At 40.8% G+C, this 23996-nt stretch overlaps 1 protein-coding gene across 1 annotated transcript; it reads left to right on the top strand.

Moving 5' to 3' along the window:
* Window positions 1–8687: 8687 nt before the first annotated feature.
* Window positions 8688–22408, top strand: tbca (tubulin cofactor a). Its single transcript, XM_085793124.1, has 4 exons — window positions 8688–8870; window positions 15030–15135; window positions 18975–19061; window positions 22060–22408. The coding sequence occupies exons 1-4, from the start codon at window positions 8818–8820 to the stop codon at window positions 22138–22140; spliced, it is 327 nt and encodes a 108-aa protein (XP_085649250.1). The 5' UTR covers window positions 8688–8817; the 3' UTR covers window positions 22141–22408.
* Window positions 22409–23996: the final 1588 nt, after the last annotated feature.

Below are 23996 nucleotides of genomic sequence, written 5' to 3'. Positions count from 1 at the left end.
GAGCAAATGGGTTAGGATGAAATGATGGATTTTGACTGGATTACATTTTTTAATACTGTCAATGAGGAAATATTGTTGATTTTTTTTACGCATTCGCCAAAATATGTTGATACGTGTTTGTTTTCCACCAAAATATCTGATGTTGCAGCACAATATCCATTTGTAGTGATTACAAGGTGATTAATCTCTTAACGGTTCAGTTCAGACTCAACAGCTCTGACAGGGAACAATCCTGAAAATTTCATAATGACTTTGAGACGCAGCCTGTTATCTGTATTCAACTAAAAACTTTATACAACCGTAATTTCCAGAATAGATAAATTATATCTTAGTTTAGCATTAAGGTTGGAAACGGCTGGCCTTATGAAGCCAATATGGCGGCATCTAAAAACTGCAGTTCCTCAAATAGCCACTTGAGGCTGCTTCTAAAAGTGAGTCAAACCCCCATAGACACCTATATTCACCTATATAAAAATAAATATAGGCTATTTTATAATCTTCCGTCATGACAAATGTTGTCACACCCGTTTAAATTTCATTAAGACCGAAATTTGTGCATAATTGAGGGCGTGTCCGTGCACTACAAGTGAGCCGAAGTCTCAGCTCCACACTGGCTCCGCCTCTTTGCCCCATATTATTTGGATGAACTGGGAATTAGGTGTCGCTGCCAAGATGTTGATGGTGCAGCATCCCACTCTGAGCTTCTTTAGAAACCTGCAGAGGCGACGTCCATCTTTATTTACAGCCGCTGAAACTCATGAATTAACATGTCACATCTCTGTTGTTTACAGAAACTAAAAAAATGAGGCAATATGGACAGAACCAGGCTAGGTGAAGCTAATCTCTCTTTTGTTCTACATTAGAGCGGCTAAATGTATTTCCTAAAACATCAAAACTATCCCTTTAAATCCACATTAACAACTGCAGGTTGATCAAATTGCGGCCTTTAATGGAAGTCTTTTATATAGCACTAAAAATCATATCCCTATGTATTTACATTAATATCCAGCACCCTGCAGTGCACCCCCATTCAATGTCATGTTAGACATAATGACATCTGTGTTTATTCCTCAAAAAGTCATTGTTTTATGGCCCCATCATCCTTAACACACACACACTCACTCACACACACGCGGCTGCAGCGTTTCACCCTCATGGAGAATGATTTTGGGAGTGAATAGAGATGAAGGAGGGGATATTAAGTCACTCTATATAACATCCAGGACACAATGCCGCAGTGATTGATGGGGGACAAAGTGGGAACAGCAGGACAGGGGAGGGAGAGAGGGAGGGAAGGATGGAGGGATGGACGGATGGAGGGGAAGGGGAAGGGGGGGGGTCCTTGGAGACAGCGGTGGTGGGGAGTAAATATGGACGAGAGAGAGAAAAAAGGAGAAGAGGTGAACAGAGAAAAACACATTTTGGGGGGAGTTTGGAGTCTATTTGTATGAGTAATCAGCCGCCCATCTTCCACCTAACACACACACACACACACACACTCCTCCCTCTCCCTCTCTCTCTCTCTTTCCTCTCTCACTCTCTCTCTGTCAGCCGTGTTTACTCACTGATTTTCTCAACAAGACAGCCATTGACACTGGATGGATGGGGCTAATCCGACACAGAGAGGAACAGCTCTGCCGGGGTTACAGGTCTGAGATGGAGCGCCCTCGACACACTCCCCTCACCTAATCTTCCGGCAAATATTTATCACTATCAATTTGGCCTGACTCCGTGACATTAAAATACCACGTATAGATAACCTCTCGCTGGAGAATCGATCGGACGGGGGGCTGCTGCTGCTGCTGCTGCTGCTGCTGCTGCTGCTGCTGCTGCTTCTGCCTGCCTGTCGGGCTCAGCCCCCCCTCCCCTCCCCACCCCTGTCCAGCCCTGCTGCCTCCCCTGTGTGGCAGACCGCAGGATCAGATGGAGAAGGTCACTTTAGTGGCACAAAAACACCTGATACCAAACAGGTCATCCGTGCTGCTGCTGCTGCTGCTGCTGCTGCTGTGCCCAGAGAGGCCTTATGCATTTTAATACACTGCACCCTCCAAAAAAAAAACCAAGGGGCGACAAGCCAGTGGTGTCCCTGAGAAGACGTAGGGGGGGTCAGGTGGGGGGGCTTAAAGGCAGCAAAAGTGACGAGGAACTGATTCATCTCACTAGACATAAAGAAAGAGTTCAATAATCAGGTCTGACTGTGTCATCACACTGTTCACAGTAACAGGACCAAAGACTTTAAATGAACCATCTGATGCTTTATTTAAGAGTTCAGCTTCATTTAAAACAAACTAACTAACAAAAAAACTTCATGCTATTTTTTTTCTCTTAAGTCCAACTCATCAATATAGATCCAATAGCAAGCAAAATATGAAAAATATTTGGTGATATACTCATTAACAATATATAATTCCACTATTTAAACACACAAATTGATCAGGAAATTGTAAGAAATAAATCTTGTACACAGCACAAGTCCATAAATATTAATTATTCACAAGTTTATTATTGGTGTGAATAAAATCTATTGTTGTTATACATAAAACATGTTCATGGATGAAGTGCCTGACTCCAGCAGCAGCCACTCACACACAAGAACACACATGTTTGACTGATTATTGATACAGTGTCGTACAGTAACCTGGAAGTCAATTTAGAAACTATTTGTTTATTTATTTAGTGAGTTATAGTTCGATCCCCATTGGTCACTGTGCTGTCACTGTGCTGCTCCTCTCAGGCAAGGTCCCTTTAAAAAAAAAACTACACTTCCATGACAACAGATTCATAAAACATGATACACAACAACCAACATCAAATTAATACTATGCGTAAAAAAAGAAAAGAAAATCAATATTCCATATAAAGTCGTTGTGGAAACAAATACAACCTTTACTATTAAAAATATATAATTAGTGACCACCAGTCCACACATTAAGGAAACATGCTGCTAGTCCCTTTACTTCCACTTTTCCACTTTTATTTCCCATTAAGTTGCTTTAATGTTGTTAAAATCATCTTATTCTACACTTCCTGACTCCATCACTTTAGATCAAATATCTCCTCTCCAGCAGCTTCTCCCAGCTGTTCACTCGACTCAACCACATCTGTGTAACAGCTTTAGGTTATAGATTTCGATTTTACCTCCACTGTATGTGATTATAAATATGATGCAGTGTAGATGAATCTTCAAACAGTTAAATGTGACTTGATTGCAACATTAAAATGCTGCTCACATGTTAATTTATTTTCCAATAATATCCAACAGGAACATTTTTACATTATAAATGCTTATATAATACTATACTTTATATTGATTTCCAGTTTTATTCCAATTTACTGATACAGAAACATTGAATCAGATTTTAACAAAATCTGAAATGGAAAATAAAACTTATAACTTTGAAAATAATTAATAATAACTATAAACTGACATCTCTTGACTTCTCAGATTTTGCGTCCCCACATCTGGATAATTCACACTTTCTAATTAGGTCTATGGATTAACTACTGTAACTGTGTCTGAGAGGAGCCGGCATGTTGTTGTTGTTGATCATTTTAAATATAATTACTTAATCTGTGAGCACAACAAACAAAATGATCTCCACTAAGGATGTCTTTAAAAAATATATAAACAAATTGAGGTAAAACTACCTGCCCTGCATAGACTATAGAGGGTTTTTTATTATTATTTTGAGTTATTTTTATTGAACTGACCCTTTAATACGTTTTGCGTTAAAAGCAGCTGTTCTGGGTTCAGCCACATAGATATCTGATAATATAATGTTATTTCACAACTTTATTACAATTCAGAGGAAATCACATAAGGTTCAGTGTGTGTGTGTGTGTGTGTGTGTCATCTGCACTATATGAGAGTATACCAGCTGATTTCCTCTCCTCCTCCTCCTCCTCCTCCCTCCCTCTCTCCCTCCTCTTCCTCTCGCCTCGCGCTAATTGACCACCAGCGTTCATACACACATTTCTCACTAATTTCACATTTGCTATTCCAGCAGTGGCCAAGGAGGCACGTCTCGAGGAAAAGCTACCTACCACTACATCTCTGCCCTCGCTGCTGCACACGGTCCATCCCCCCCCCCCCCCCAGTTATAAATTAGCTGTTTTGTTTGATAATCAAATCCCTACGATTCAGCCTATACTATACAGTCCTCTCTCTCTCTCTCTCTCTCTCTCTCTCTCTCTCTCTCTCTCTTTGATATACACACATATTACGCACACATTACACCATTTCTCATAGGGGGAAATTGCCAAAGTGAATTGATATTGTCTGATTTTTAAGGACTAGGCCACAACTATATAGTGCACAAACACACACACACTCACATTCAAGTGCATGCATGCCCTTATAGGCTATACACACGCTCGCGCATAGCCTATATAAAGACCACAGCACGCGCACGTGGAGGCAAGGCGGCGCGTTAGAAAACTCCAAAGTCATCCAGTTTGCTCTAATCATTACAATTAGTCGTGAATTATCACCGGACTCTGACAGACGTTCCTTGTAACTCTCTTTTATTTCCACCCCGCGCTAATCAGCGGCTCTCATTACAAACGCTGATTAAACTGCAAATTACCCAGCAGCGGCCCCGTCCGCGCTACCAGCGCCTCGCTCAATATCAATTAAGTGGAGCAGCCCGTCTGTAGTCTCACGGCGCTTCCAAATGCTTGATAGTGCCACTTATTAGTTTGGAAAACTCGGAAAATACCAATAATCAACGGCCATGAAGCTGCAGGGGGAAAGAGCTCAGGGTTTTCCCGCCTCTCAGATGCAATCAGTCGGTGCTGCAGGATTTCTCTGCTGCTGCTGCTCCATGCATGCAGGCCCTGCAGACACCTCCATCATGCTTTATCTTTATTCATGTCTGCTGCTGCTGCTGCTGCTGCTCTGAAAAACACATATTGGACCAGCTCATGTGTTTGGCATTGGAGTAATATATATTTGAAATAATGACTTGCATTAATGCGTGCCAAATCTGAGATCTAACATCATTAGATTGTTCCGCTGCAGACTGAATGAACTGGTTTGGACCCTCTTAAATTAACCTATTTAGTCTTGGTTTAATATAAATTAATAGCAACTCATTAAAGTTATTAAAAGAGAATCCTACTGCTGCATGTTTCTACAATTGAAAAAAAAAAACCAGTGATTGTTCAGCAGGAGGAGGAAGAGTTTAGATTATTGGCTGCAGTAAAAATAAGGATAAAATTCCCCATTATAATAAGCACTGCATTGAAAATGTAACCTAAGCAAAACATTCCCATGAAGTGTGGGTTAGGCTATTATATATTTTACTACTAATGCATTTGCACAATGTTTCAGCAGCATTTTAATGTTAATGTTGTTTGATAGTTTAACAATTAACTTATTACTGGTTGGTATAGCTACAGAGCTGAAAAAGTAACTGCACATATTTAATGGGCAGTTTTATTTTATACAGAGTTTATTTCAGTTTATTATTAGCCAACAAGAGCGTGACGCTTGGACAATGGTAAAAAATAGACGAGTTGTTAATTGAAGCATTGAACTTGCTCCATTTGTAAGATTGTGTAAGTGGCTTATTATCACAAATGAATGGAAACAACAGAAAGACAATAATGTATGGTCTGTATCAACGTAAAGTAGAAAATGGACCAAACACAGTGGATCTAGCATTTTAGTTATTTATTCTCCATGTATTTAATCAACTCTCTAAAAAATTGCACATAGGCTATATGTATGTTACATTCTGCTATAATAACATCTTTTAATGTCTTTTCACCTTGATATTATGCAAGTTTCCATGTCATCAAACCTGCACTGTGTTATGAAGTCTTATAGGCTATATTATAACAACATTGTGCTCTATATTAAATTTAATGTGGATTGAATACAGTTTTGTATTTTCCAGTATACACAAGCAGATGCATCATATCTGCTATGGCTTTAATGATGTAATGTCTGATTCTGGCGGTGTAATGACATACTCGCATGTTATATATCCTTAAAAAATTATATTAAATTCGTTTAGATTTGTGTAAATGATATTTTAATTTGAGGCTTGATGGCTGCTCTTAACGCCATTTGACCCTGTTCTTAAATCAAAGTGTACGGTCATATTTGTTTTTTCACCTCCCCGTAAACTCTGATTATGAATTGAGCAAACACCATTAGATTGAATTTTTTTTCTCTCATTTTACATCCTTAAGTCTGACAACGACAAGATATTTTTCATTTTGACACATGACAAAACATGACAACATGACTATACCACCAGTCAAGAATAGGATTAATTATACAACTAAATACAAAGAGGAGGATTTAGAGAAGCTATGTTTTGAATGGCGTTCACTCACTGCACTGAGAAAAAGGTGTAAATTTCCCCCTTCTGTTACACATTTGACAACGGCTCAGCTCATCAGTTGTGAGGCTTATGTTGTTATGATCAGTTGTGATGAGCAATTAAGACCATTAGGTTTTGTTTTTAACATAGTTAGTAATATATTGTTAGGGGGGGAAAAACTGTTAGGCCTACATGTGCAGAATATGTAGTTGAGGAAACTGCATAAACTTTTAATGGCAGTGTGGCAGGCTGAGGACTCCATTGTAATGATATATATCTATATATACATATATATTTGACACAATCAGCCTTGAAGAACACTATGAAATTGATTCTTTTTTCACAGATCACACAAATCAATATCAGATGCACAAAGATTCAAATGATATTGAATGTGCTGTCTTTGTGACACAGCTTTATAAGCCATGTCAATTGTTTAGCTTAAGTGATAAACTGTGTGGATGAAGAAATTGGCTTATTCTGAGTCTCATAAAACCTTAACTCATAACAAAAGGTGTCAGGCATTTTTCTGTATGGAGTTTGATGCCTGCTGAAACTAAATGTGAAAAGCCAAGTTAATGTAAAAACAACAACAAAAACAAATACACCAACCTATTTATCTGTGTTGCATTTAGATATATCACAGTGAACAAGATGCACAAACCAAACTAGAAGAGCTGGGTTGTGACAATACCTGTCCACTCAAAGTGCACTCCAAAAGGCATATGGTTTTTTTTTTAAAATATCGGCCTTTTGGGACCTATACATATCTTTATATATTATGCAATACATATTTGTGCAAAGGCAAAACTCCAACCGTCATTATGTGAGCACTGGTCGGAGAAGGGCCAACATACGTATAAATGCAAAACTATTAACTTTATTATACCATTGGACACTGATTCATAATGAGATACACTGTTCTACATAGAGTAGCCTACAATTTTGATATGTGAAGAAACATGAGACATATGGATGTTAGTATCATAGATATTAAAGCAGAAGTAAGCGATCCGGTCGTTTTGGCTAATGCTGCGTTCCAGGCAGGCTTTTGAAACCGTAAGTTACAGCTTCAAGTCACGACTTACGACTTTGTAGCGTTCCAGGCAACCCGCAACTCGCGTTTCTCCGACCTGTTGTCTGTGAAAGTCACTATAACGGCCACTCGTAACTTCCGACCCGTGAACTCGCACCAGATCGAACTGGTACGACTTCACAGGTCAGAAAAACACGAGTTACGGGTTGCCTTGAACGCACCATAACTTCTTGTCAGCCGACGGAGTTAGCAGCCCCCGCCCTCGTCATGGATCTATTGGTCCTCGTCCCTACGTCACCACATTCAGGCGCATCCCTTGGCTGCACACACAGCCCTTCATGCCGTTCTCTCTCCTCATTGGATAAAACTTGTAGGATACAAGAAAAGTTTTCTCCTCGGCTCAGAGCAGAGCAGAGTGACTGGGAGACCCGTGTTTCGGTCCAAACACTCTATGTAAGTGATTGCTGTCGGAAGATATAACTATTTAAGACTTATATTAACACAAAAATATCGCTTACTTCTGCTTTAAAGACCCAAAACATTCAGTTAAAGAGGAACAGGATTTATATATAGGATATATAGGATTTTTAGCTTAAATATGCTTAATTTTTACCTTAATTATACAGTTTTGGAGTAATTGTGATGGTTTAATAAATGACATACTTGTTACGAGGATGGAGGCTCTCTGCCTTCCAGGTACAGGGTCTCTTGGCTGTTAAACAACTTTGCAAGATCAGCGCCACCTTCCTCGCGCCCCACAACCTGTAATCTCTTGTTTATGACAGATAAGATTACACAAATATAGCCTACACGTCATAACATTGTATACTGTATGATAGGCCTAACCTATAACGTTATGCACATGGCCAGGAGGAGGGTTAGTAAAACAGCAGAAAAGCAACCAGACACTTTAAACCTACAGGCAGTTGAACTTGTGGCTTAGCATATAGATGCACCTGTACCATTATAAATGCAGAGAACTTAGGCTTTAAAATATGATTCACTTTTACAATTTAAACTACACCTGACCTGTGAAATCCATGTCATTCTGCTGCATAATGATCATTTTTATTTTTGAATTTTAAGTAGGCCTATTTACAGTATAGGCCCTATAGTATTTTTGTTGACACTGTGCTTTTTCCACAGCACCAATTTTGTTTTTTTCCATATTTACGTTCTGTTTTACTATATATAGCCTACTCTACCTCTGTTGAACATTTTTATTGGGCAGATTTAATGAAATGTGACAAGATGAGGAACCAGAGGAGCTGAACCTGTCACTCTGATCCAAACGCTCGATAATCAACTTACAGCGGATCGATGTATCTGCGAGCAGCTCGTCATCCCTGACTTCCATCAGCGCACACCACAGCAGCAGCTTTCATACATTTAACCAGCTACACGCTACAACCGAGAAATAACACACACACACAGAGTCTACTAACAGCCATGGCAGACCCAAGAATACGGCAAATCAAGATTAAAACCGGCATCGTTAAGAGGTACGTTTGTTTTATTGTTGTTTTTAGCATGTCTGAAAAGGCTACAGACAGTTAAGATAACGGTAGCGAGCTAGTTAGCTTAGCCGAACGGGAGAGCGGGCCTGGCATGAAACCAGGCTGAGTGCGTGAGGCTGTTAGCCCGGCGAGGCTGTAACGACGATGCGGTGCTTTTGTCGGGGGCCCTGTGTTGATGGATGAGAGAGATGGTGGAAGCAGTATTTTTTCTCCCTTTAATAAACAGCTACACCTCAGTGTTAATGCACATAACTTAATGAAAGCGATGAATAAATAATACGACTGAATAAATAACATTTGTGAAGCTGTAACCGTCGCTTGTAACGGTTGCTAAGCTAAGTAGCTAACACACAGAAACAAGTTGCATTGTTGTCTCGTCTGAGGGGAAACGCCTGCTGCTGCATTGTTACTGTCACTGATACTGATGGGAGTGGTCACATTTACCCAGGCACAGACACCTGCTCATTATCGACATATAATTTTCATTTAAAAAACAGCCCAAAATATGAAACGAAGCATCACTAGCTAGCTACAGGGATGCTAACACTAAATGCTGACATATTTTAGCTAATCTCTAAGATAAACACTGTCTTAACACTACAGTTTTAACAAAGCCCTGTGTGTTTTGTTATTTTGTATTTGTATTTGTGTTGTTGTTATTGTTTTATTTTCTAAATAGCAGATATTTACCACACCAGTCTGGACTGATGTTGGGCATTTGTGGTGGTGTTGGGAATTATCTGCACAGTCATAACTGGGGAGAGGAGACCTCATGATGTCTTGTTGGATTACAGTTATGGCCCAGGAGGCAGGTGGTCACGTGGGTTTGTGTTGTAGCAGGAGGGTAACCGCAATTTAAAAGGACAAAACACTTAAAAGAGGGTAGAGACATAGACAGGCCCTGATGGCATGTGCTGAAACTCATTTGCAAGAGGATGGGAGGCATCAGCGGGGATGCCTCGTGTACAGTAATGTGGCGTGGGTATGGGTATGAGGCCCACAATGTCACAGTCTGCCACTAAGGACAGTGAAATGGCAGTACAGTGGAAGGGAGATGTTTATTTTTTGAATAATCTCATGAAAAAGTGTAATTTATGATTTATGATTTAAATCCATGCACAGTGCAGCGAATAGGAAGAAACAAAACAAAGTCAGTATTTGTTTTTTCCAGCAGGTGCAGATTAAGCTGGCAGAACTCACTCAGTCAGGTGACATTTATGGACTACAAACCTTCATTTGTAGTCCATTTATGGACTACAAACCTTCAGAAGAACGACACAACTTGCTTTTTAACTACAAACACTGACATTGAGCCACAAGTTTTACAACTGCCTTTTAACGTTTGTTTTTAAAAGTCATTACAAAAAATGATAATTATGATAATCTCCATTTAATAATAACAATAGCAACAATATAACGGTAGAAACTGTCCCTCATAGTACTGGCAAACCTGGCAACACCAGTACAACAGCAGCCTCACTGTAAATACTGAAGGACTGCAACGAACAATAGCTCTCATTATGAATTAATCTTCCATTAGCTTACTTCTTTAAACTGTATCTAGAATATATTTATTGTTCATTTTACTTAAAAAAAAAAAGAAAAAAAGCTGAAACCTCTCATGCTGAATTGAAAATTAATAAGTTTATTAAGTAGATTTGATATTGATTTATTTTCTGGTCAACAGCTTAAATTGGCTTTTGCTCTCTCTTTGCATAAGATTATCTTTACTATCTTCTATCCAGTACTTAACACGTCTTAGTTCACTTTTCTTTTCTTTTTTTTTTAAGTATATTTTTTGGGCTTTTTCACCTTTATTTGACAGCACATAGTGAGATAGACAGGAAAGGGGGAGGCAGAGAGAGGGGGAATGACATGCAGGAAAGGTCTGCCCGACGCGGGATTCGAACCGGGGACGCCTGCGTTGAGGACTGTAGCCTCTACATGAGGCGGCCGCTTTAACCACTGCGCCACGCACCGCCCCCTTAGTTCACTTTTCTAACCAAAGCTCGTTACTTACTTGGATTTAGATCACTGTGTTGACTACATCTTTGGGAATCTTTGCAAGTTATCACTGTTTTATATTAGATTCATTGTTGTAGTGTGTTTGTTTTCTGATTCCCTCAGATCTTTTGAGTTTTGGACGTCACTTCAGCCTTTGACAGTTTCTGAGAATTTCTTCCTCTGTTTTGAAAAGTTGTCTCTTGCCATTTCTTTCCAAGTTCAGTTCAGTTTTAGGTCCGTCCACACTCTTTCACTTTTTCCAGCAGGTGACCAATATCGCTGGTGAATTCACCGTTGTCTCAATTTTTAGTCTTTTTGGCAGAACACAAAAGAATAACAACAAAGTGATGATCCAAACCTGCACCTTGGTTTGTAGTAGTACATTACATCTCGATAGATTTCACACAGGCGTTGTGATGAAGTGACTTTTTCAGCTCATCATCCAGTGGAAAGCAGCGGCCTATTAAACGAAACTGGCATCCATTGAATTTGTACCATGGTCAGATTTACCATGCTGGAGTATGAGATATTTTTGGGTATTATGAGGTGTGGTGAAGACAGTGATGGGCCTGAGTGTATCTCTCGTCGATCACACACACACAGACCTCTTTAATTCCCTCCTGTCGATGGCGTTTGTGTAATGTGTTATTGATTTGTGTTTTGATGAGGGTCAGATTACTAACAGGCTCCCTGAGGCGGCGGCAGCAGCGGCGATGATGATGATGATGGAGGCTGCTGGCTGGGTTTCCCCATAGAGGAGAGTTTCAGTATGAGAGTTGACAACAGGGCAAGTAGCAGCAGCAGCAGCAGCACAAGTAACTGTACTCATGTTTTTGAGTTTACTCTTTGAACATATTACATCTCACCCCATCTTAGACCACAAGTCGCCATAACATGGTTCCTCCTTAATCAAGCTGTTAGCTTTAAACGTACCGGCTGTCATTGGTTTCTGTCTCTTCATAATCTCCTGTGTGTCCCTCCCGCCCGTTCGCCCTCTTTTCTCTTTTCCCTTCTCTCTCCTCTCTCCTTCCTCAGTCCTTCCTCCTCTTCTTATATATTGGAGTTTAGAGGAAACCTGCCGGCTCTTTTAGCCGGGCCTATTTCCAGTGGCTTTTGCACATTCCAGTCAGTGCCTTTCTGCCCTAGCGAGGCGGATGCCCTTAATAAAATGACAACAGTAATTTGCCTTTGTCATTCCGGTCCCAGCACAGACTACATCGTGGCTCAAAAATACAGTGCTAGAGGAGGCAGCGGCCCCCGAATGAATGTGTGTGTGTGTGTGTGTGTCGACTGAGTCTAATTCCCTTTTTTTTTCTATTTTCCAGAGAGCTGCCTTTTCCATTAAGCCTGAGGTGGCAGGTCTATTTAAAACCAGCCACGACCCCACCCCTCATTCACACGGCGCTCCAAGTCTGGGAGAAATAAGAAATTAACATCAGGACTGGAAAGGGGAGGAATGGACATTTTGTTATTAGACTGTCCTTCAGTTTTATTCAAATTATTCCAGCCTTCCCTCCTTCCTTCTTTTTCCTTCCTCCATCTTTCTCTCTCGTTGCCACCTTCTTCTCCTCTAAAGCAGGTGACATCACTCATTCTGCATCAAGCGCGCGAGAGTGGGAGGAGGCGCGGAGCCGCCATCGCATACGGTGCCTGTTTAAAAGCGTCTTGATAGAACTGTATTAGAATGAGCAGTAATTGATGTAAAATATGACAGAGTGCTGTTGGCTTCCTTGGCTAAGCAAGGAGCAGCGCAACACGGAGGGAAGGGGTCTCCAGTAATGTGACTGATTAATGAAGGATCACTCACTTATGCACACACAGCTGATTTTATGAAAAATGAAATTTGTGTTGTCATCCCGACAAGCAGGGCGCAGCCGGAAAAAGACTATTAGTTGGGAATCATTATCAATAGCGATATTTTCAAACTCCATTATGCCAATCAGGGTCGGAATCTGTTTAATAGATTTTGTTCCATTTGGCCCGTAATTGATAAATAATCAAAATTTATCAATGTACTCAAGCCCATTTTCACTAACAATCAAGGAAAAGAGGCCCATTTACCACCTGACTTGGTCCAAATTAGGGACTAAATTGATGATCAATTAATCTCTAAAAAGGAGTAGTAGTGTGTGGGTGTATGTGTGTGCGTGTTGGAAGCAATAGAGAAGCATGCTGATAAGGTGTGAACGAACGGGAAAGGCTGGTGAAGTTAACAGCAGCGGCTTTTGTGTTCGGCTGCCATAATTTGAATTTAGAGAGCGAAATGTATTATTAATGAATTCATCCAGAGCTTATTTTGTTTCACAGTAGGAATGATGAAGAAAAATGTCATTTATTAAATGACATCCATCAAACTGGTGCAGTTAAACAAATCATCATCAGTGTGGCAGTTGTCTGAAGTTGGATGGTTTGTAAGGAGAACAAATTAAATTTCATCAATAGGAGGCAGAGACGTTGAGTATTTTCACATGTGAGATAAGAAAAGTTCACAATACATACCAAAAAGATCTTATATATATTGATAATCGTATATGTTCAAACACAGAAAGAAATTTGTCTTTAATTGTCATTGTCAATCATTTGAGAAAGGTGTCGAGCAGAAACATCATGAATTGTCATGTTTTTACACAAGTTTAAGACTCATAAAGGCAAAATGAAAGGCCTTTTGTTGAATATATTTCCAGTTAATAGTTTTTAAACAGCAGGTGAATCCGTGTTAGGTCTGGTATTTCAGGTGCTGATCCAGGTCAACAATCCAGATTCGCTTCTGTGGTTTGTGCATCTACGGTAGTCTTGTGCTGAACAAGAAGAGTGAGCTGATAGCACAGCAGATGTTTAGCAGTTGGGTAACTCAACATGTTCATGTTGTGAGGAGATTTTGACTCTCAAAACACTAAAAAGCAACTTGTATTGTGTGTAAAATCAGTGTAATATTGCGTATATATCAGAATCTGTATCTTTGTTGGCAGGTATGTTTAGTAATTGGATAGAAACTGGGGAAAAAAAGGGTTTTAGAAACGTTACTCATGGACTTTATTCACTCAACCATCACTACAAATGGTATTATTAGACAAAAATATTCCATTAAACATAAATCTAGTCGCTTACAAATATAATATCCACATACAATATCAACTCTGTGCACTGCAGTGTATCCTGTGATATTACTGGTTCCTCACCACTAAGAGTGACTCAGCTGATTTGTCTCTTGGTGATTAAAGTGACCGTGATGAGGTTTTATGCTAAATAATCCAACAACAGTAACAGTGTGTTATTGATAAAACAGAGAATTAGCAGTTGGATCTGCAGCTCTGCTTTACAGAGTTTGATGGAGAGTTTCAGCTCATTGTTTATACAGTATATCTGGACCACAACTTCACTTTCAATACGCTATAGGGCTGTCATGTTCAGCAGCTGCAGGCCAGGCAGATGTTTTATAGACAAACATCTGTAAAACCAGCAGCAGACAGACTCTGTTAGAGAGCAGCTAAGGAACAAGGTGGAGCTTGTATCAGCTGAAGATCCAGATATTATTTCCCTCAGGAGGACACAAAAACCACTCTGAATTAATAACAATGTTGCACAGTTACTGTAATGTTTTCCAATTTTTTTTATTTTTTTATTTATGTCATTAAATTTAGAAGAACAGCAGCACAGCAGCTTAACGTCACAGTGAGTGTTACAAATTTCAAATCAAGTTACAAATGAGTCAGATTTGGCCTCAGAGCGTAACCACGAGGCTGATCTCCACTTGGATACCGGCGCTGTTATAGTAAATATGTGTGTGTGACGCCCCTGCAGCAGCAGCGAGGAGGAGAATGATGCGTTCGCTGCCTGTTACTGAGGTGTGTATCTTACCATCCTGCGGGAGATGATCTCACTGTGTCCCCTCAGTCAGAGGGAACGTGGGGAGGGAATGAGGATGGATGGCCTCGTCTGTAAAGAGGTGACCATCGCTGGCTGGCCCACCTTTTTTCACGGCTCAGCCTATATATACTCTGTGTGTCTGTGTGTGTGTGTGTCTGGGAGCTGGCTGCGCATTTGTGCGTGTGGTGGTGGCGTGTGTTTGATGGAACAACAACTGTGTCACTATAACCTGTAACTTACAAACTCTTCCTTTCTGTTCTCTCTCTCTCGCAGGCTCGGCAAGGAGAAGGTCGCCTACATCACCGAGGCCAAGAAGCAGGAGGAGAAGATCGAGCGCATGAAAGCCGAGGCGGGGGATGAATACGTCATCAAGAAACAGGCACGTGGGCCGTCTCGCTTTTCCTAGATACTGCACAATAGGGGTGGGAGAAAAAATCGATTCACATAAGTATCGCAATATTTTTTTGATGATATTTAAATCGATTTTTTTTTTCAAAAGTCAATTTTTTTTAAAATATTGTGCAATGTGCATTTGTTCGCCTTTTTTTTTTACATACAGAGAGTCCAGGTTTTGAAAAGGGTTTAAGTTCACTTTATAATGGAGTATGTTAATTTAAAGGCTCCTACAGTATTTGTGTGCAGATAAATGTTAAAATGTAGCAGTTTACCTCTCTACCTCTATATCTCATTTTGTCAGAAAGGTTTCAGAAACCTGTTTTTTCTATACTCTTTCATTTTTGCCTCTTTTATGCAGTCCAGGCTTTTAGAAAGAGAGTAAACATATATATTGCTGCTGAATTAATCTTAAAAACTGACTTACATGTGATGTGTATTTTTTGGGGGGAAAATATGGCTCCTGGAATAGACTGTAGACAATCATAACCATTCAACTGTTTCACTGGTGTTAAAAATGCAGACAAAAAATCGAGAAAATCGGCAATATCGTAGAATCGCAATTTAAATCGAATCGGCTTCCAAAAAATCGTAGAAGAATCGAATCGGGAGAAAAGCATATCGTCCCAGCCCCACTGCACAACCATTAGCCTAACGCGTCCTTTTTTTAATAGTTTGTTAAACTTTGCTTCATCCATTTAGCACCAACTGTTGGGCTGGCTCCTCCTGCTTTGTGCTCTCCCGCAGTTAGGAAGCGAATTGTATCTTGATGACTTGAGTAGCCCCTCATTCATGTAATGAGGTCAGTCCACAGCGATAATGAAGAATTAGTTTTTGAGAGGAGAATCATTAGTGATTTTGTAATGTGCTTGATGCAGATGTAATTATATCATGTTACTTTAGAGGAGTTTGATAATTACTGACACATGCTGGTTATTTAGTGTCCCCAACAGATCACTGGCCCATATCCTGCTCTCTCCTTTCTCTCTCTGTGTGCCTGCAAGCCCTCCATCATCTGTCTGATCGCTGCAGAAAGCAGCTTTTACTGTGAAAATCTGTCTCCTTAGCTCTTATTTACTTGTGTGTGGCCACTTCTTTGCTTCTTTTTTTTTAAATGACATTTTAAATTTAGCCGAGGACTTGAAATGTGAGATGATAGCATGAGGACTTAAGGATAGGATCATCAATTAACACAGACACATACACCGGTTCAGTTCATTACACAGGGATTCAAGCCAAAAAAAAAAAAAGGTGAAATGAAGAGGAATGTTAAATAAAAGACATTAATCAGTGTCTGTTTCCTGAGAATAACAGTCCTAGTTGTACGGTATTTTTAGCCGTGATCGTTCTGTGGCTGAAATGTCTCAACAACTATTGGATTGATCACCATTAAAGGGATAGTTCAACATTTTGTAGTAGTTCATAGTTCAACAAATTGGCCTATTGCCATAATCTCTACAGTCATAGCAGTGGGTTCATTACCTTTAATTATCGGTGCATGTTGTTTTGAGATCTGTGGGGCAGAGACGTGAGCTGCTCAGTGAACACAATGGAGGTGAATGGTACAGGTCCCCTGTCCCTCATAAAACTCATCAAATACACAATCCAACAACTCCAAAATGCTCTGGTGGACAAGTTGTGACCTGCACATTCACCACGCTATGAAATAATCATCTATAGTTATCATGAAGCAAATATTGAGAACTACTTGCGCTTTTGAAATCACTGGAATGTAGTTCCGGTTTTGCATTTGCCTCAAAAACAACTCTGTCTCGTAACATTACATTATTATTTCATAGCGTGGTGAATGTGCAGGTCACAACTTGTCCACGAGAGCATTTTGGAGTTGTTGGATTGTGTATTTGATCAGTTTGATGAGAGAAAGGGAACCTGTACCATTCACCTCCATTGTGTTCACTGAGCAGCTCACGTCTCTGCCCCGCAGATCTCAAAACAACATGCACCGATAATTAAAGGCAATGAACCTACTCCTATATGGCAATAGGCCAATCTGCAAAATGTTGAACTACCCCTTTAAATTTTCTACATTTTACATCCACTACAAATCACAGTGCAAGTTTCAGACTGATGTAGTTGTAGCACCTACACCATCTTGAAATGAGCGCTGGTCTGGTGCATTGATATCTTGAGGCAGCAATGAGTTGTTGTGCAGCTGAACCAAAAAAACAACTTATTTTATTTTATTGTCCAAAGTAAAATGGCCAAAGTGACATGGACACGCCTTAAACGTCCTTGTGCCATCAGACGTGTTGGATTGTTTGAACAGAGCCCAGTTCATTTCCAAAGAGACATGATAGAGGTGCACCTGTTCCCCTCAGGATGAATTCTTTCTAATGTCCTTTCATGTTGTTTCATGTAATTTAAACATCTAAAAAAAGGAGGATTTTCACTTGTAGCTGTAAAGATCTCCAGAAGGCAGACATCACATCCACATCAAACATCTCCAAAGAGACAGAAACAAAACAAAACGCCCCCTCCGTATCCCAGAAAACACTTGAGTTTATGGACAGTAGTAAAATTCATGGGCATGTTCTTCCACTGGGCCTCGTGTTAATTTGGATCTCTCCTCCTCTGCTGCTGCTGCTGCACTGCCACCACATCTGATTATATCTAACTGGTAACATTAAAATTCAGCGCGTGTTTTGTTTTGTTTGTTCATTCGCGGAGAGAGGTGGCTTCGGGGGGGGGGGCTGAGCAGCAGCAGGCTTGGCTGGTGTTAAATGGGGAGATTTGGGGGAGGCCAGATGGATTATGGTTGGAGATGAGAGGTCTGAGGCAGGATGGATTAGAGGTTTTTATTTTAATGGAATCAATACGCTGTAAGTGTCATCCTTATCCAGCCGCTGATGGGATCATTCCACCGCACACCGGGGAGGGCGCCATGACTTTTTCTCTCTTGTTTCAGCAACTCCTCCTGCTTATAGTCGGGCTCACCTTGTCACATCTACATGGCAACCAAGTCGACTAGTTGTCTCTCGGCGTGTCAGTTTAGTCTGCCAGCAGCAGCAGCAGCAGCAGCAGCAGCAGCGTGTGCACGAGTTCATCTGAGCGCCCTCTGTTAGTGCGCACAGCCGTGTAATGTACATGTGCGACGTGTCGGTGTTTTGACTTTTCCAGCTCGACAGAGAGACAGAGAGGGAGAGAGGGAACGGAGGGGGAGAAAGAGAGAGGGCGCCAGGTGAGGAAGCATCTGTCATGAGTGAGTGTGTCTGACAGCGTTAGACCAACTCCTCTCTGCTCTTTAGGGCGCCGGCCCGCGGGGAGGGAGGGAGGGATGGGGATGGCGGGGTGGGGATTCGCACATTATCCGCGGCTGAGAAAGTTCCCCCCTCCAGGCTATAACACAGTTTCACTCCAGGCGTAGTAATACCTGTTTACGCCTGATCACAGCGCCCTCGGCTCAGGGTTTTTTTCATCCATTCAGGTGTGTGCAGTCAGATGAGAGGTGGTCCCCCGCTGCCCAACTCCCCTGCCCGATCGATAACTCAATAACATTTTTCATAACCGCCGTCTCGTTGGGAGGAGATGTTAACCACGGCCGAGTGTGTACGGCACGCGGGACACCCCCACAGCACGGTGTTGTCAGGAACAAGGGCTTCGGCGAATGAATATTCCTGTGTCTGGCTGTTCAAATTAACGCTCTGAAGTTGGAAAAGAAACTCATGTTCAATAATGTGTTGATTTTTTTTTTTTTTTTTTTTTTTGTGTGTGTGAAAGCAGCGGGTAATGAAAAGCGATAACAGTTGCAGGGGCGAGGGTATTCTTTTTAATAAAGATGCTGATGTGGTCTCCGTGTGGTTTCAGATGGAAGTGTTGCAGGAGTCCAGAATGATGATCCCAGACTGCCACCGCCGCCTGGCCATCGCACACGCAGATCTGCAGCAGTTACTAGTAAGTGTGAGCGCTCCCATTAAGTGGAAGTGTAAATACTGTTTTTCATCTCGCAACAGGACAAAAACATGAACTGATGAAAACTCTGCGTCCGTTTATTCCGTTGCTGTCACTCTCACTAATTTGTGGGTCTTGTTGAAAAGCTGCATGGTGTAATTGTATTATTGACACACGGAGGCAAAAAACAACTCTTTCTCAAAAGTACCGTACACTCTGAACTTCAGCTTGTGTTGCACACAGAAGTGTCTTTTAGTCCTTCTTCTTTCACATGAGGAGATGGAAGTCGTTCATTTGAACTAGACGGACAGTAAAGACAATTAACTGCCTTCATTTTGAGGATATTAGAAATGAAATAAAAGTAAATATCTTTGTCTCTGTAAAGATCTAATAACAGATTTTGGTCACTAGGGGCAGGAAATGATCAAAACAAATAGCTAGATTCATGCTCCACCCAGGAAGTCGGAGTTCAGAGCTGGGAGTTATGTCACATCAGAGTTGGAAAAGCAACAGTTTTTGTTATCTGTTGTCGTAGTTAGCATTGTTAGCTACGACAATAGATACCGTCACATTATGTGATAGGTTGCTCGTTAAAATAACAACATGTTTACTGGTAGAAGTTGCACAAAACTGTAGGAACAATAAATTTAAAGACACGAAAAAGAGACTTAGTGGCTTAGAAACGGTGTAAATTCCACTGTTGATGTGTGGAGCAGCCATCTTGGATTGTGAGCTACTTTTAGTGGGAATCATCATTAGTCCACTTCCTACATCTGCTGCTGATTGCGCTGTGGGTTGAAGGGAGAACTGATGCTGAATCATGTTTAATTGTGGCGTAAATCCAAAACAATGAGTCAAAAGAGGCTAAAATTCTCCGTAAAGCTGCGTTTAGCTACTGTTGCTACCTCATTATTACTGCAGAGTGACACATGAAGGTGTTTGCTAATCCATTATTGATCACTTCTTAACACCTACATAAAATAGAAAAAAACTTTTAATACATGATGTTTAACTTCCAAAAACTTTAAAACTATTCACATCAGTTGGTACCAGACACTAATTCCATCCGTTCTTCCCTGTCACTGTGTTAACCATAGAGGTGGTTTCTATTTTTATTTGGCAGCTGTTCAAAGTATCTGACAGCTGGACTTTGGCTTTCTCCGAAATCCACTGGAGCTGAATGCAGTGGTGTTGTTGATGCTCAACAAGACTGAACACCTGTCTTTGCAATTTGATTCCTTCACTGAATATTGTTAATAATAACTTTGTTTGGTGAAGAATGAAGACATCTCGGGGTTTGGATTTCACCTGATATTTAAAAATCCAGCTTCTAATCAAAGTTAATAACAATTTAACACAATCACCAAGAAAGTCTGACACACTAAAACTGCACTAATTAACCCTCAAACCTATAAATCACAGACCGCTCTGAGGTTTTCACCACGTGTTGTCTCCATTCATGAACCACGCCCTGTCCCTGGAGGGGGCGGGGCTTTGCTGCAGCTGCAGAAGCTGAAGTAAAAAACGACACTGAAGATTATATTACATTTATGGAATAACAATAAAATGAATAGCTGATATTCTTCATGCACAGTGCAGTGAATATAAAATACAAGTGCCTCTCAATAAATTAGAATAAGTCAATTTCCTGTAGTTCAAGTCAAATAGCTCCAACTAAATATTGAGAGCATAGAGATGGACATACTTTTTCAGAGGGCCGACATTTCCATATTAAAAATGATTTTTTTGAGATACTGAATTTTAAGTGTTCATTAAAGGGATAGTTCAACATTTTGGCAAATTGGCCCATTGCCATAATCCCTATAGTTTTAGGAGTAGGTTTGTTACCTTTAATTGTCGGTGCAAGCTATTTTTAGAACGGCGGAGCAGAGCCACGAGCTATGCTACCGAGGCTGTTTTCGAGGTGTATTCATGCAAAGCCGCTGTTGCGCGTTCCCGTTGGGGGCGGTTTATCGGCAAGCAGTCTCTGCATTTATCTCAAAGACAACTGTCTCGTAACGTTCTGTTATTATCTCATAGTGTGGTGAATGTGCAGGTCACAACTTGTCCACCAGAGCGTTTTGGAGTTGTTGGATTGTGTATTTGATGAGTTTGATGAAGGGAAACCAAGAAATCCCATTAGCCTCCGTAGCGTAGCTCTGAGCAGCTCACGGCTCTGCTCTGCCGTTCTAAAAATAGCTTGCACCGACAATTAAAGGTAATGAACCTACTCCTAGGACTATAGGGATTATGGCAATGGGCCAATTTGCCAAAATGTTGAACTATCCCTTTAAATGTAAGCCATAATCATAACAATACGATAAATTAAATAAAGACATCATATGTTTCATGTTTATATGACAACAAACTTCCATTCATACTTCCCTGACGCAGAGTGATACGCTGTGATAAGGCTTTAGAAGGCTTCATTATATCACAGTTAACAACCAATCGGATTGCCGAATTCCACCTTTGCTTTTTATAAAATGTCACCAGAAGTGGCGTGCATGTTATTTTGGAAGTTTTTCTGTCGATTCGGAGCGTTTCAACCTGGTCGGCCATGTTTGTCAGAGCTGGATGCTAGTTAGAGGAAAGCTAAAGCTAACCTGCAATTAGCAACACGACCCCTCCCTCCCTCTCTATCACTCATCCACACTTCTTTTTATTCCTTTAGACTGACATGCACATATGCACACGCTCATCACAGTTCATTAGCAGCTCTGTCTCTGCAGCGACCACCAACAGGAACACACACACACACACACACACACTTATACAGTCACATGATCACCTGATCCAGCCCCCATTTTGCTGCTAAATTTAGCTCCTGACTGAAGTTTTGTGATGACAACACAAAGTGAAGCAGGTTTGTTGAAATATTTATATAGTATTTTTTTCCGAAGCTTTGTGGATTTATCAGCTGTAATCGCAGAGGAGACAGACGTATTGTTCTAAAATGGCAATAAAACCAAACTCTGTGTGTGTTTGTGTGTGTTTGCAGGAAACAGAAGAGGATTTGGCCGAGGCGGAGGAGTACAAAGACGCTAAGAACATGTTGGACTCAGTGAAGCTTGAAGGATGATTTCTGATCTGTCTTCTGTCCTCACTGTGAGATTCACTCGCTTCAAATGTCCATTCCTTCTTCTCATCTCATCAGGCCTGGTTTGGGAACCACGGAGGGGAAACTGAATCCATTCAAAGTCTCTGTTGTTGATGTAATTATTTCTACTGTTCTTCTGTTAAAACAACTCCCACACTCCCACCACCACCTCACCAAGCCCCCGCGAGAATTACGATAAAACCTGGACTTTATTACAGTCGAGCAGTGGAGAGGTTTTTTTTTTTATTAATTATTTTGTAATTCTACATGTCACAGTAAATTCACAGAAAACATGTAACCATCAGTTTTACTGGTGTGGCTCCTCTACCACTGTAAACAAACACAAACCAGCTGCACATGACAACACAAACACAAACTCCAGTGTTTTACCAAGTGACTGTTTCCTTAATCCACCATTAAACCCACTTTGCCTTTATTTTGTATGCAAGTTCTGCTTTCAGGTCTTAATTTGCCTCTAAAATTGACAAGGAGGATGATGATGATGATGATGATGTATTGCTGATTACTAACAAAACAAATCCAGCAATTTATGTTTTCCTGATCAGCTAATATGTGAATAATTCCTTTTGATTAATCGATTAGATGTCAGAAGATGTTCATACCAACCCCAAAAACATAAAGCAGATGAATCTGAGACATTAAATTATTTCTCTCTAATCGATTAATCAGCTATAAGGATTTCAGCTCTGATGGATTTACTTTAGTACTTTAGCATGTGTGTGTGTGAGCGTGCACCTGCTGCTGCTGTTGCTCTCCCTGTTAAACAGCAGCAAAATGAATTGTGTGTGATTTTTTTTTTCCACAATAAAGACCAGAGCTCTCCGGGCAGCCCCCTGTCACTCACTCACTCACTCATTCACTCACATGACAAATGTCGCTCATGGCCATGAATGACAGAACAGGCCTGTCTGCCGTCCGCGCGCCACTCTCATCCATTATCCAGCAGCAGCAACGGCCCTAAAATAACGACACCTTGTATTAAAGGCTGAGGGAGTCCTTCCTAAATAGTCATACTACTAATAAATGAACTCAATTGCCAGACAAATTAAGGTTACATTTGACTTGATCCTTATTTTACAGATTTCGATAATTATCGGGATCACCCCAAAGTCTCATTAACCGCCCTAATGAGGCGCTGCTGCTGCCGCGTGACATCCACCCCGCTCCATCTCGTTAAGGAAATCGCTCTTCAATGCTGATTATTTTATTTGGAGGTATAATTATATTTCTTTCGGATAAATCACGGGGCCTAATCGAGTCCGTGCAGAGGGCAGCGGCCGCTAATTGAGGCATGAGATGCGGCGGCGGCGGCGGGGCGCGCGCTACACCTGGGTGTGTGTGTGAGAGAGAGAGAGCGCGTGACCGGAGGAGGACCGCGCGCCCTGCTCTGTCAACACGCTGGATGACAAGTGTCCACATCCTGTAGATATATACTACTGCACTGATACACCAGTGTCAGCAGCCCTGCGCTCAGGAGTAAAAGTCCTCATTCTGAAGTATTATCCATCTAAACCATCTTAATATGATTATAAAGGCAGGATTTTAATCAATATTGTAACTAAAAGTGGAACCAATCTTAATAACTTTATTGTAAATGTATGTATTTTGTATCCTAATCCGGGTGCCCGAAATAAACAAATTGATTGATTGATTGATTGAAAAGGCTTACGTTTACAGTGGATTTTAAAATGTCAGAAATGTACATAATCAAGTGCAAATATCTCAAAATAATAGGCCTATATTATAAGTTACTTTACACCACAGCTACATCATCACTTCAGACACTGTGCAACATCTCAGCTCCTGCATATTGTCCC

This window comes from Trachurus japonicus, chromosome 12, assembly GCF_045865225.1.
Source record: "Trachurus japonicus isolate A0001 chromosome 12, Traja_1.0".
NCBI lineage: Eukaryota > Metazoa > Chordata > Actinopteri > Carangiformes > Carangidae > Trachurus > Trachurus japonicus.
Note: the sequence above shows the minus strand (reverse complement) of the source record. Positions and strands in the feature narration are given on the sequence as shown.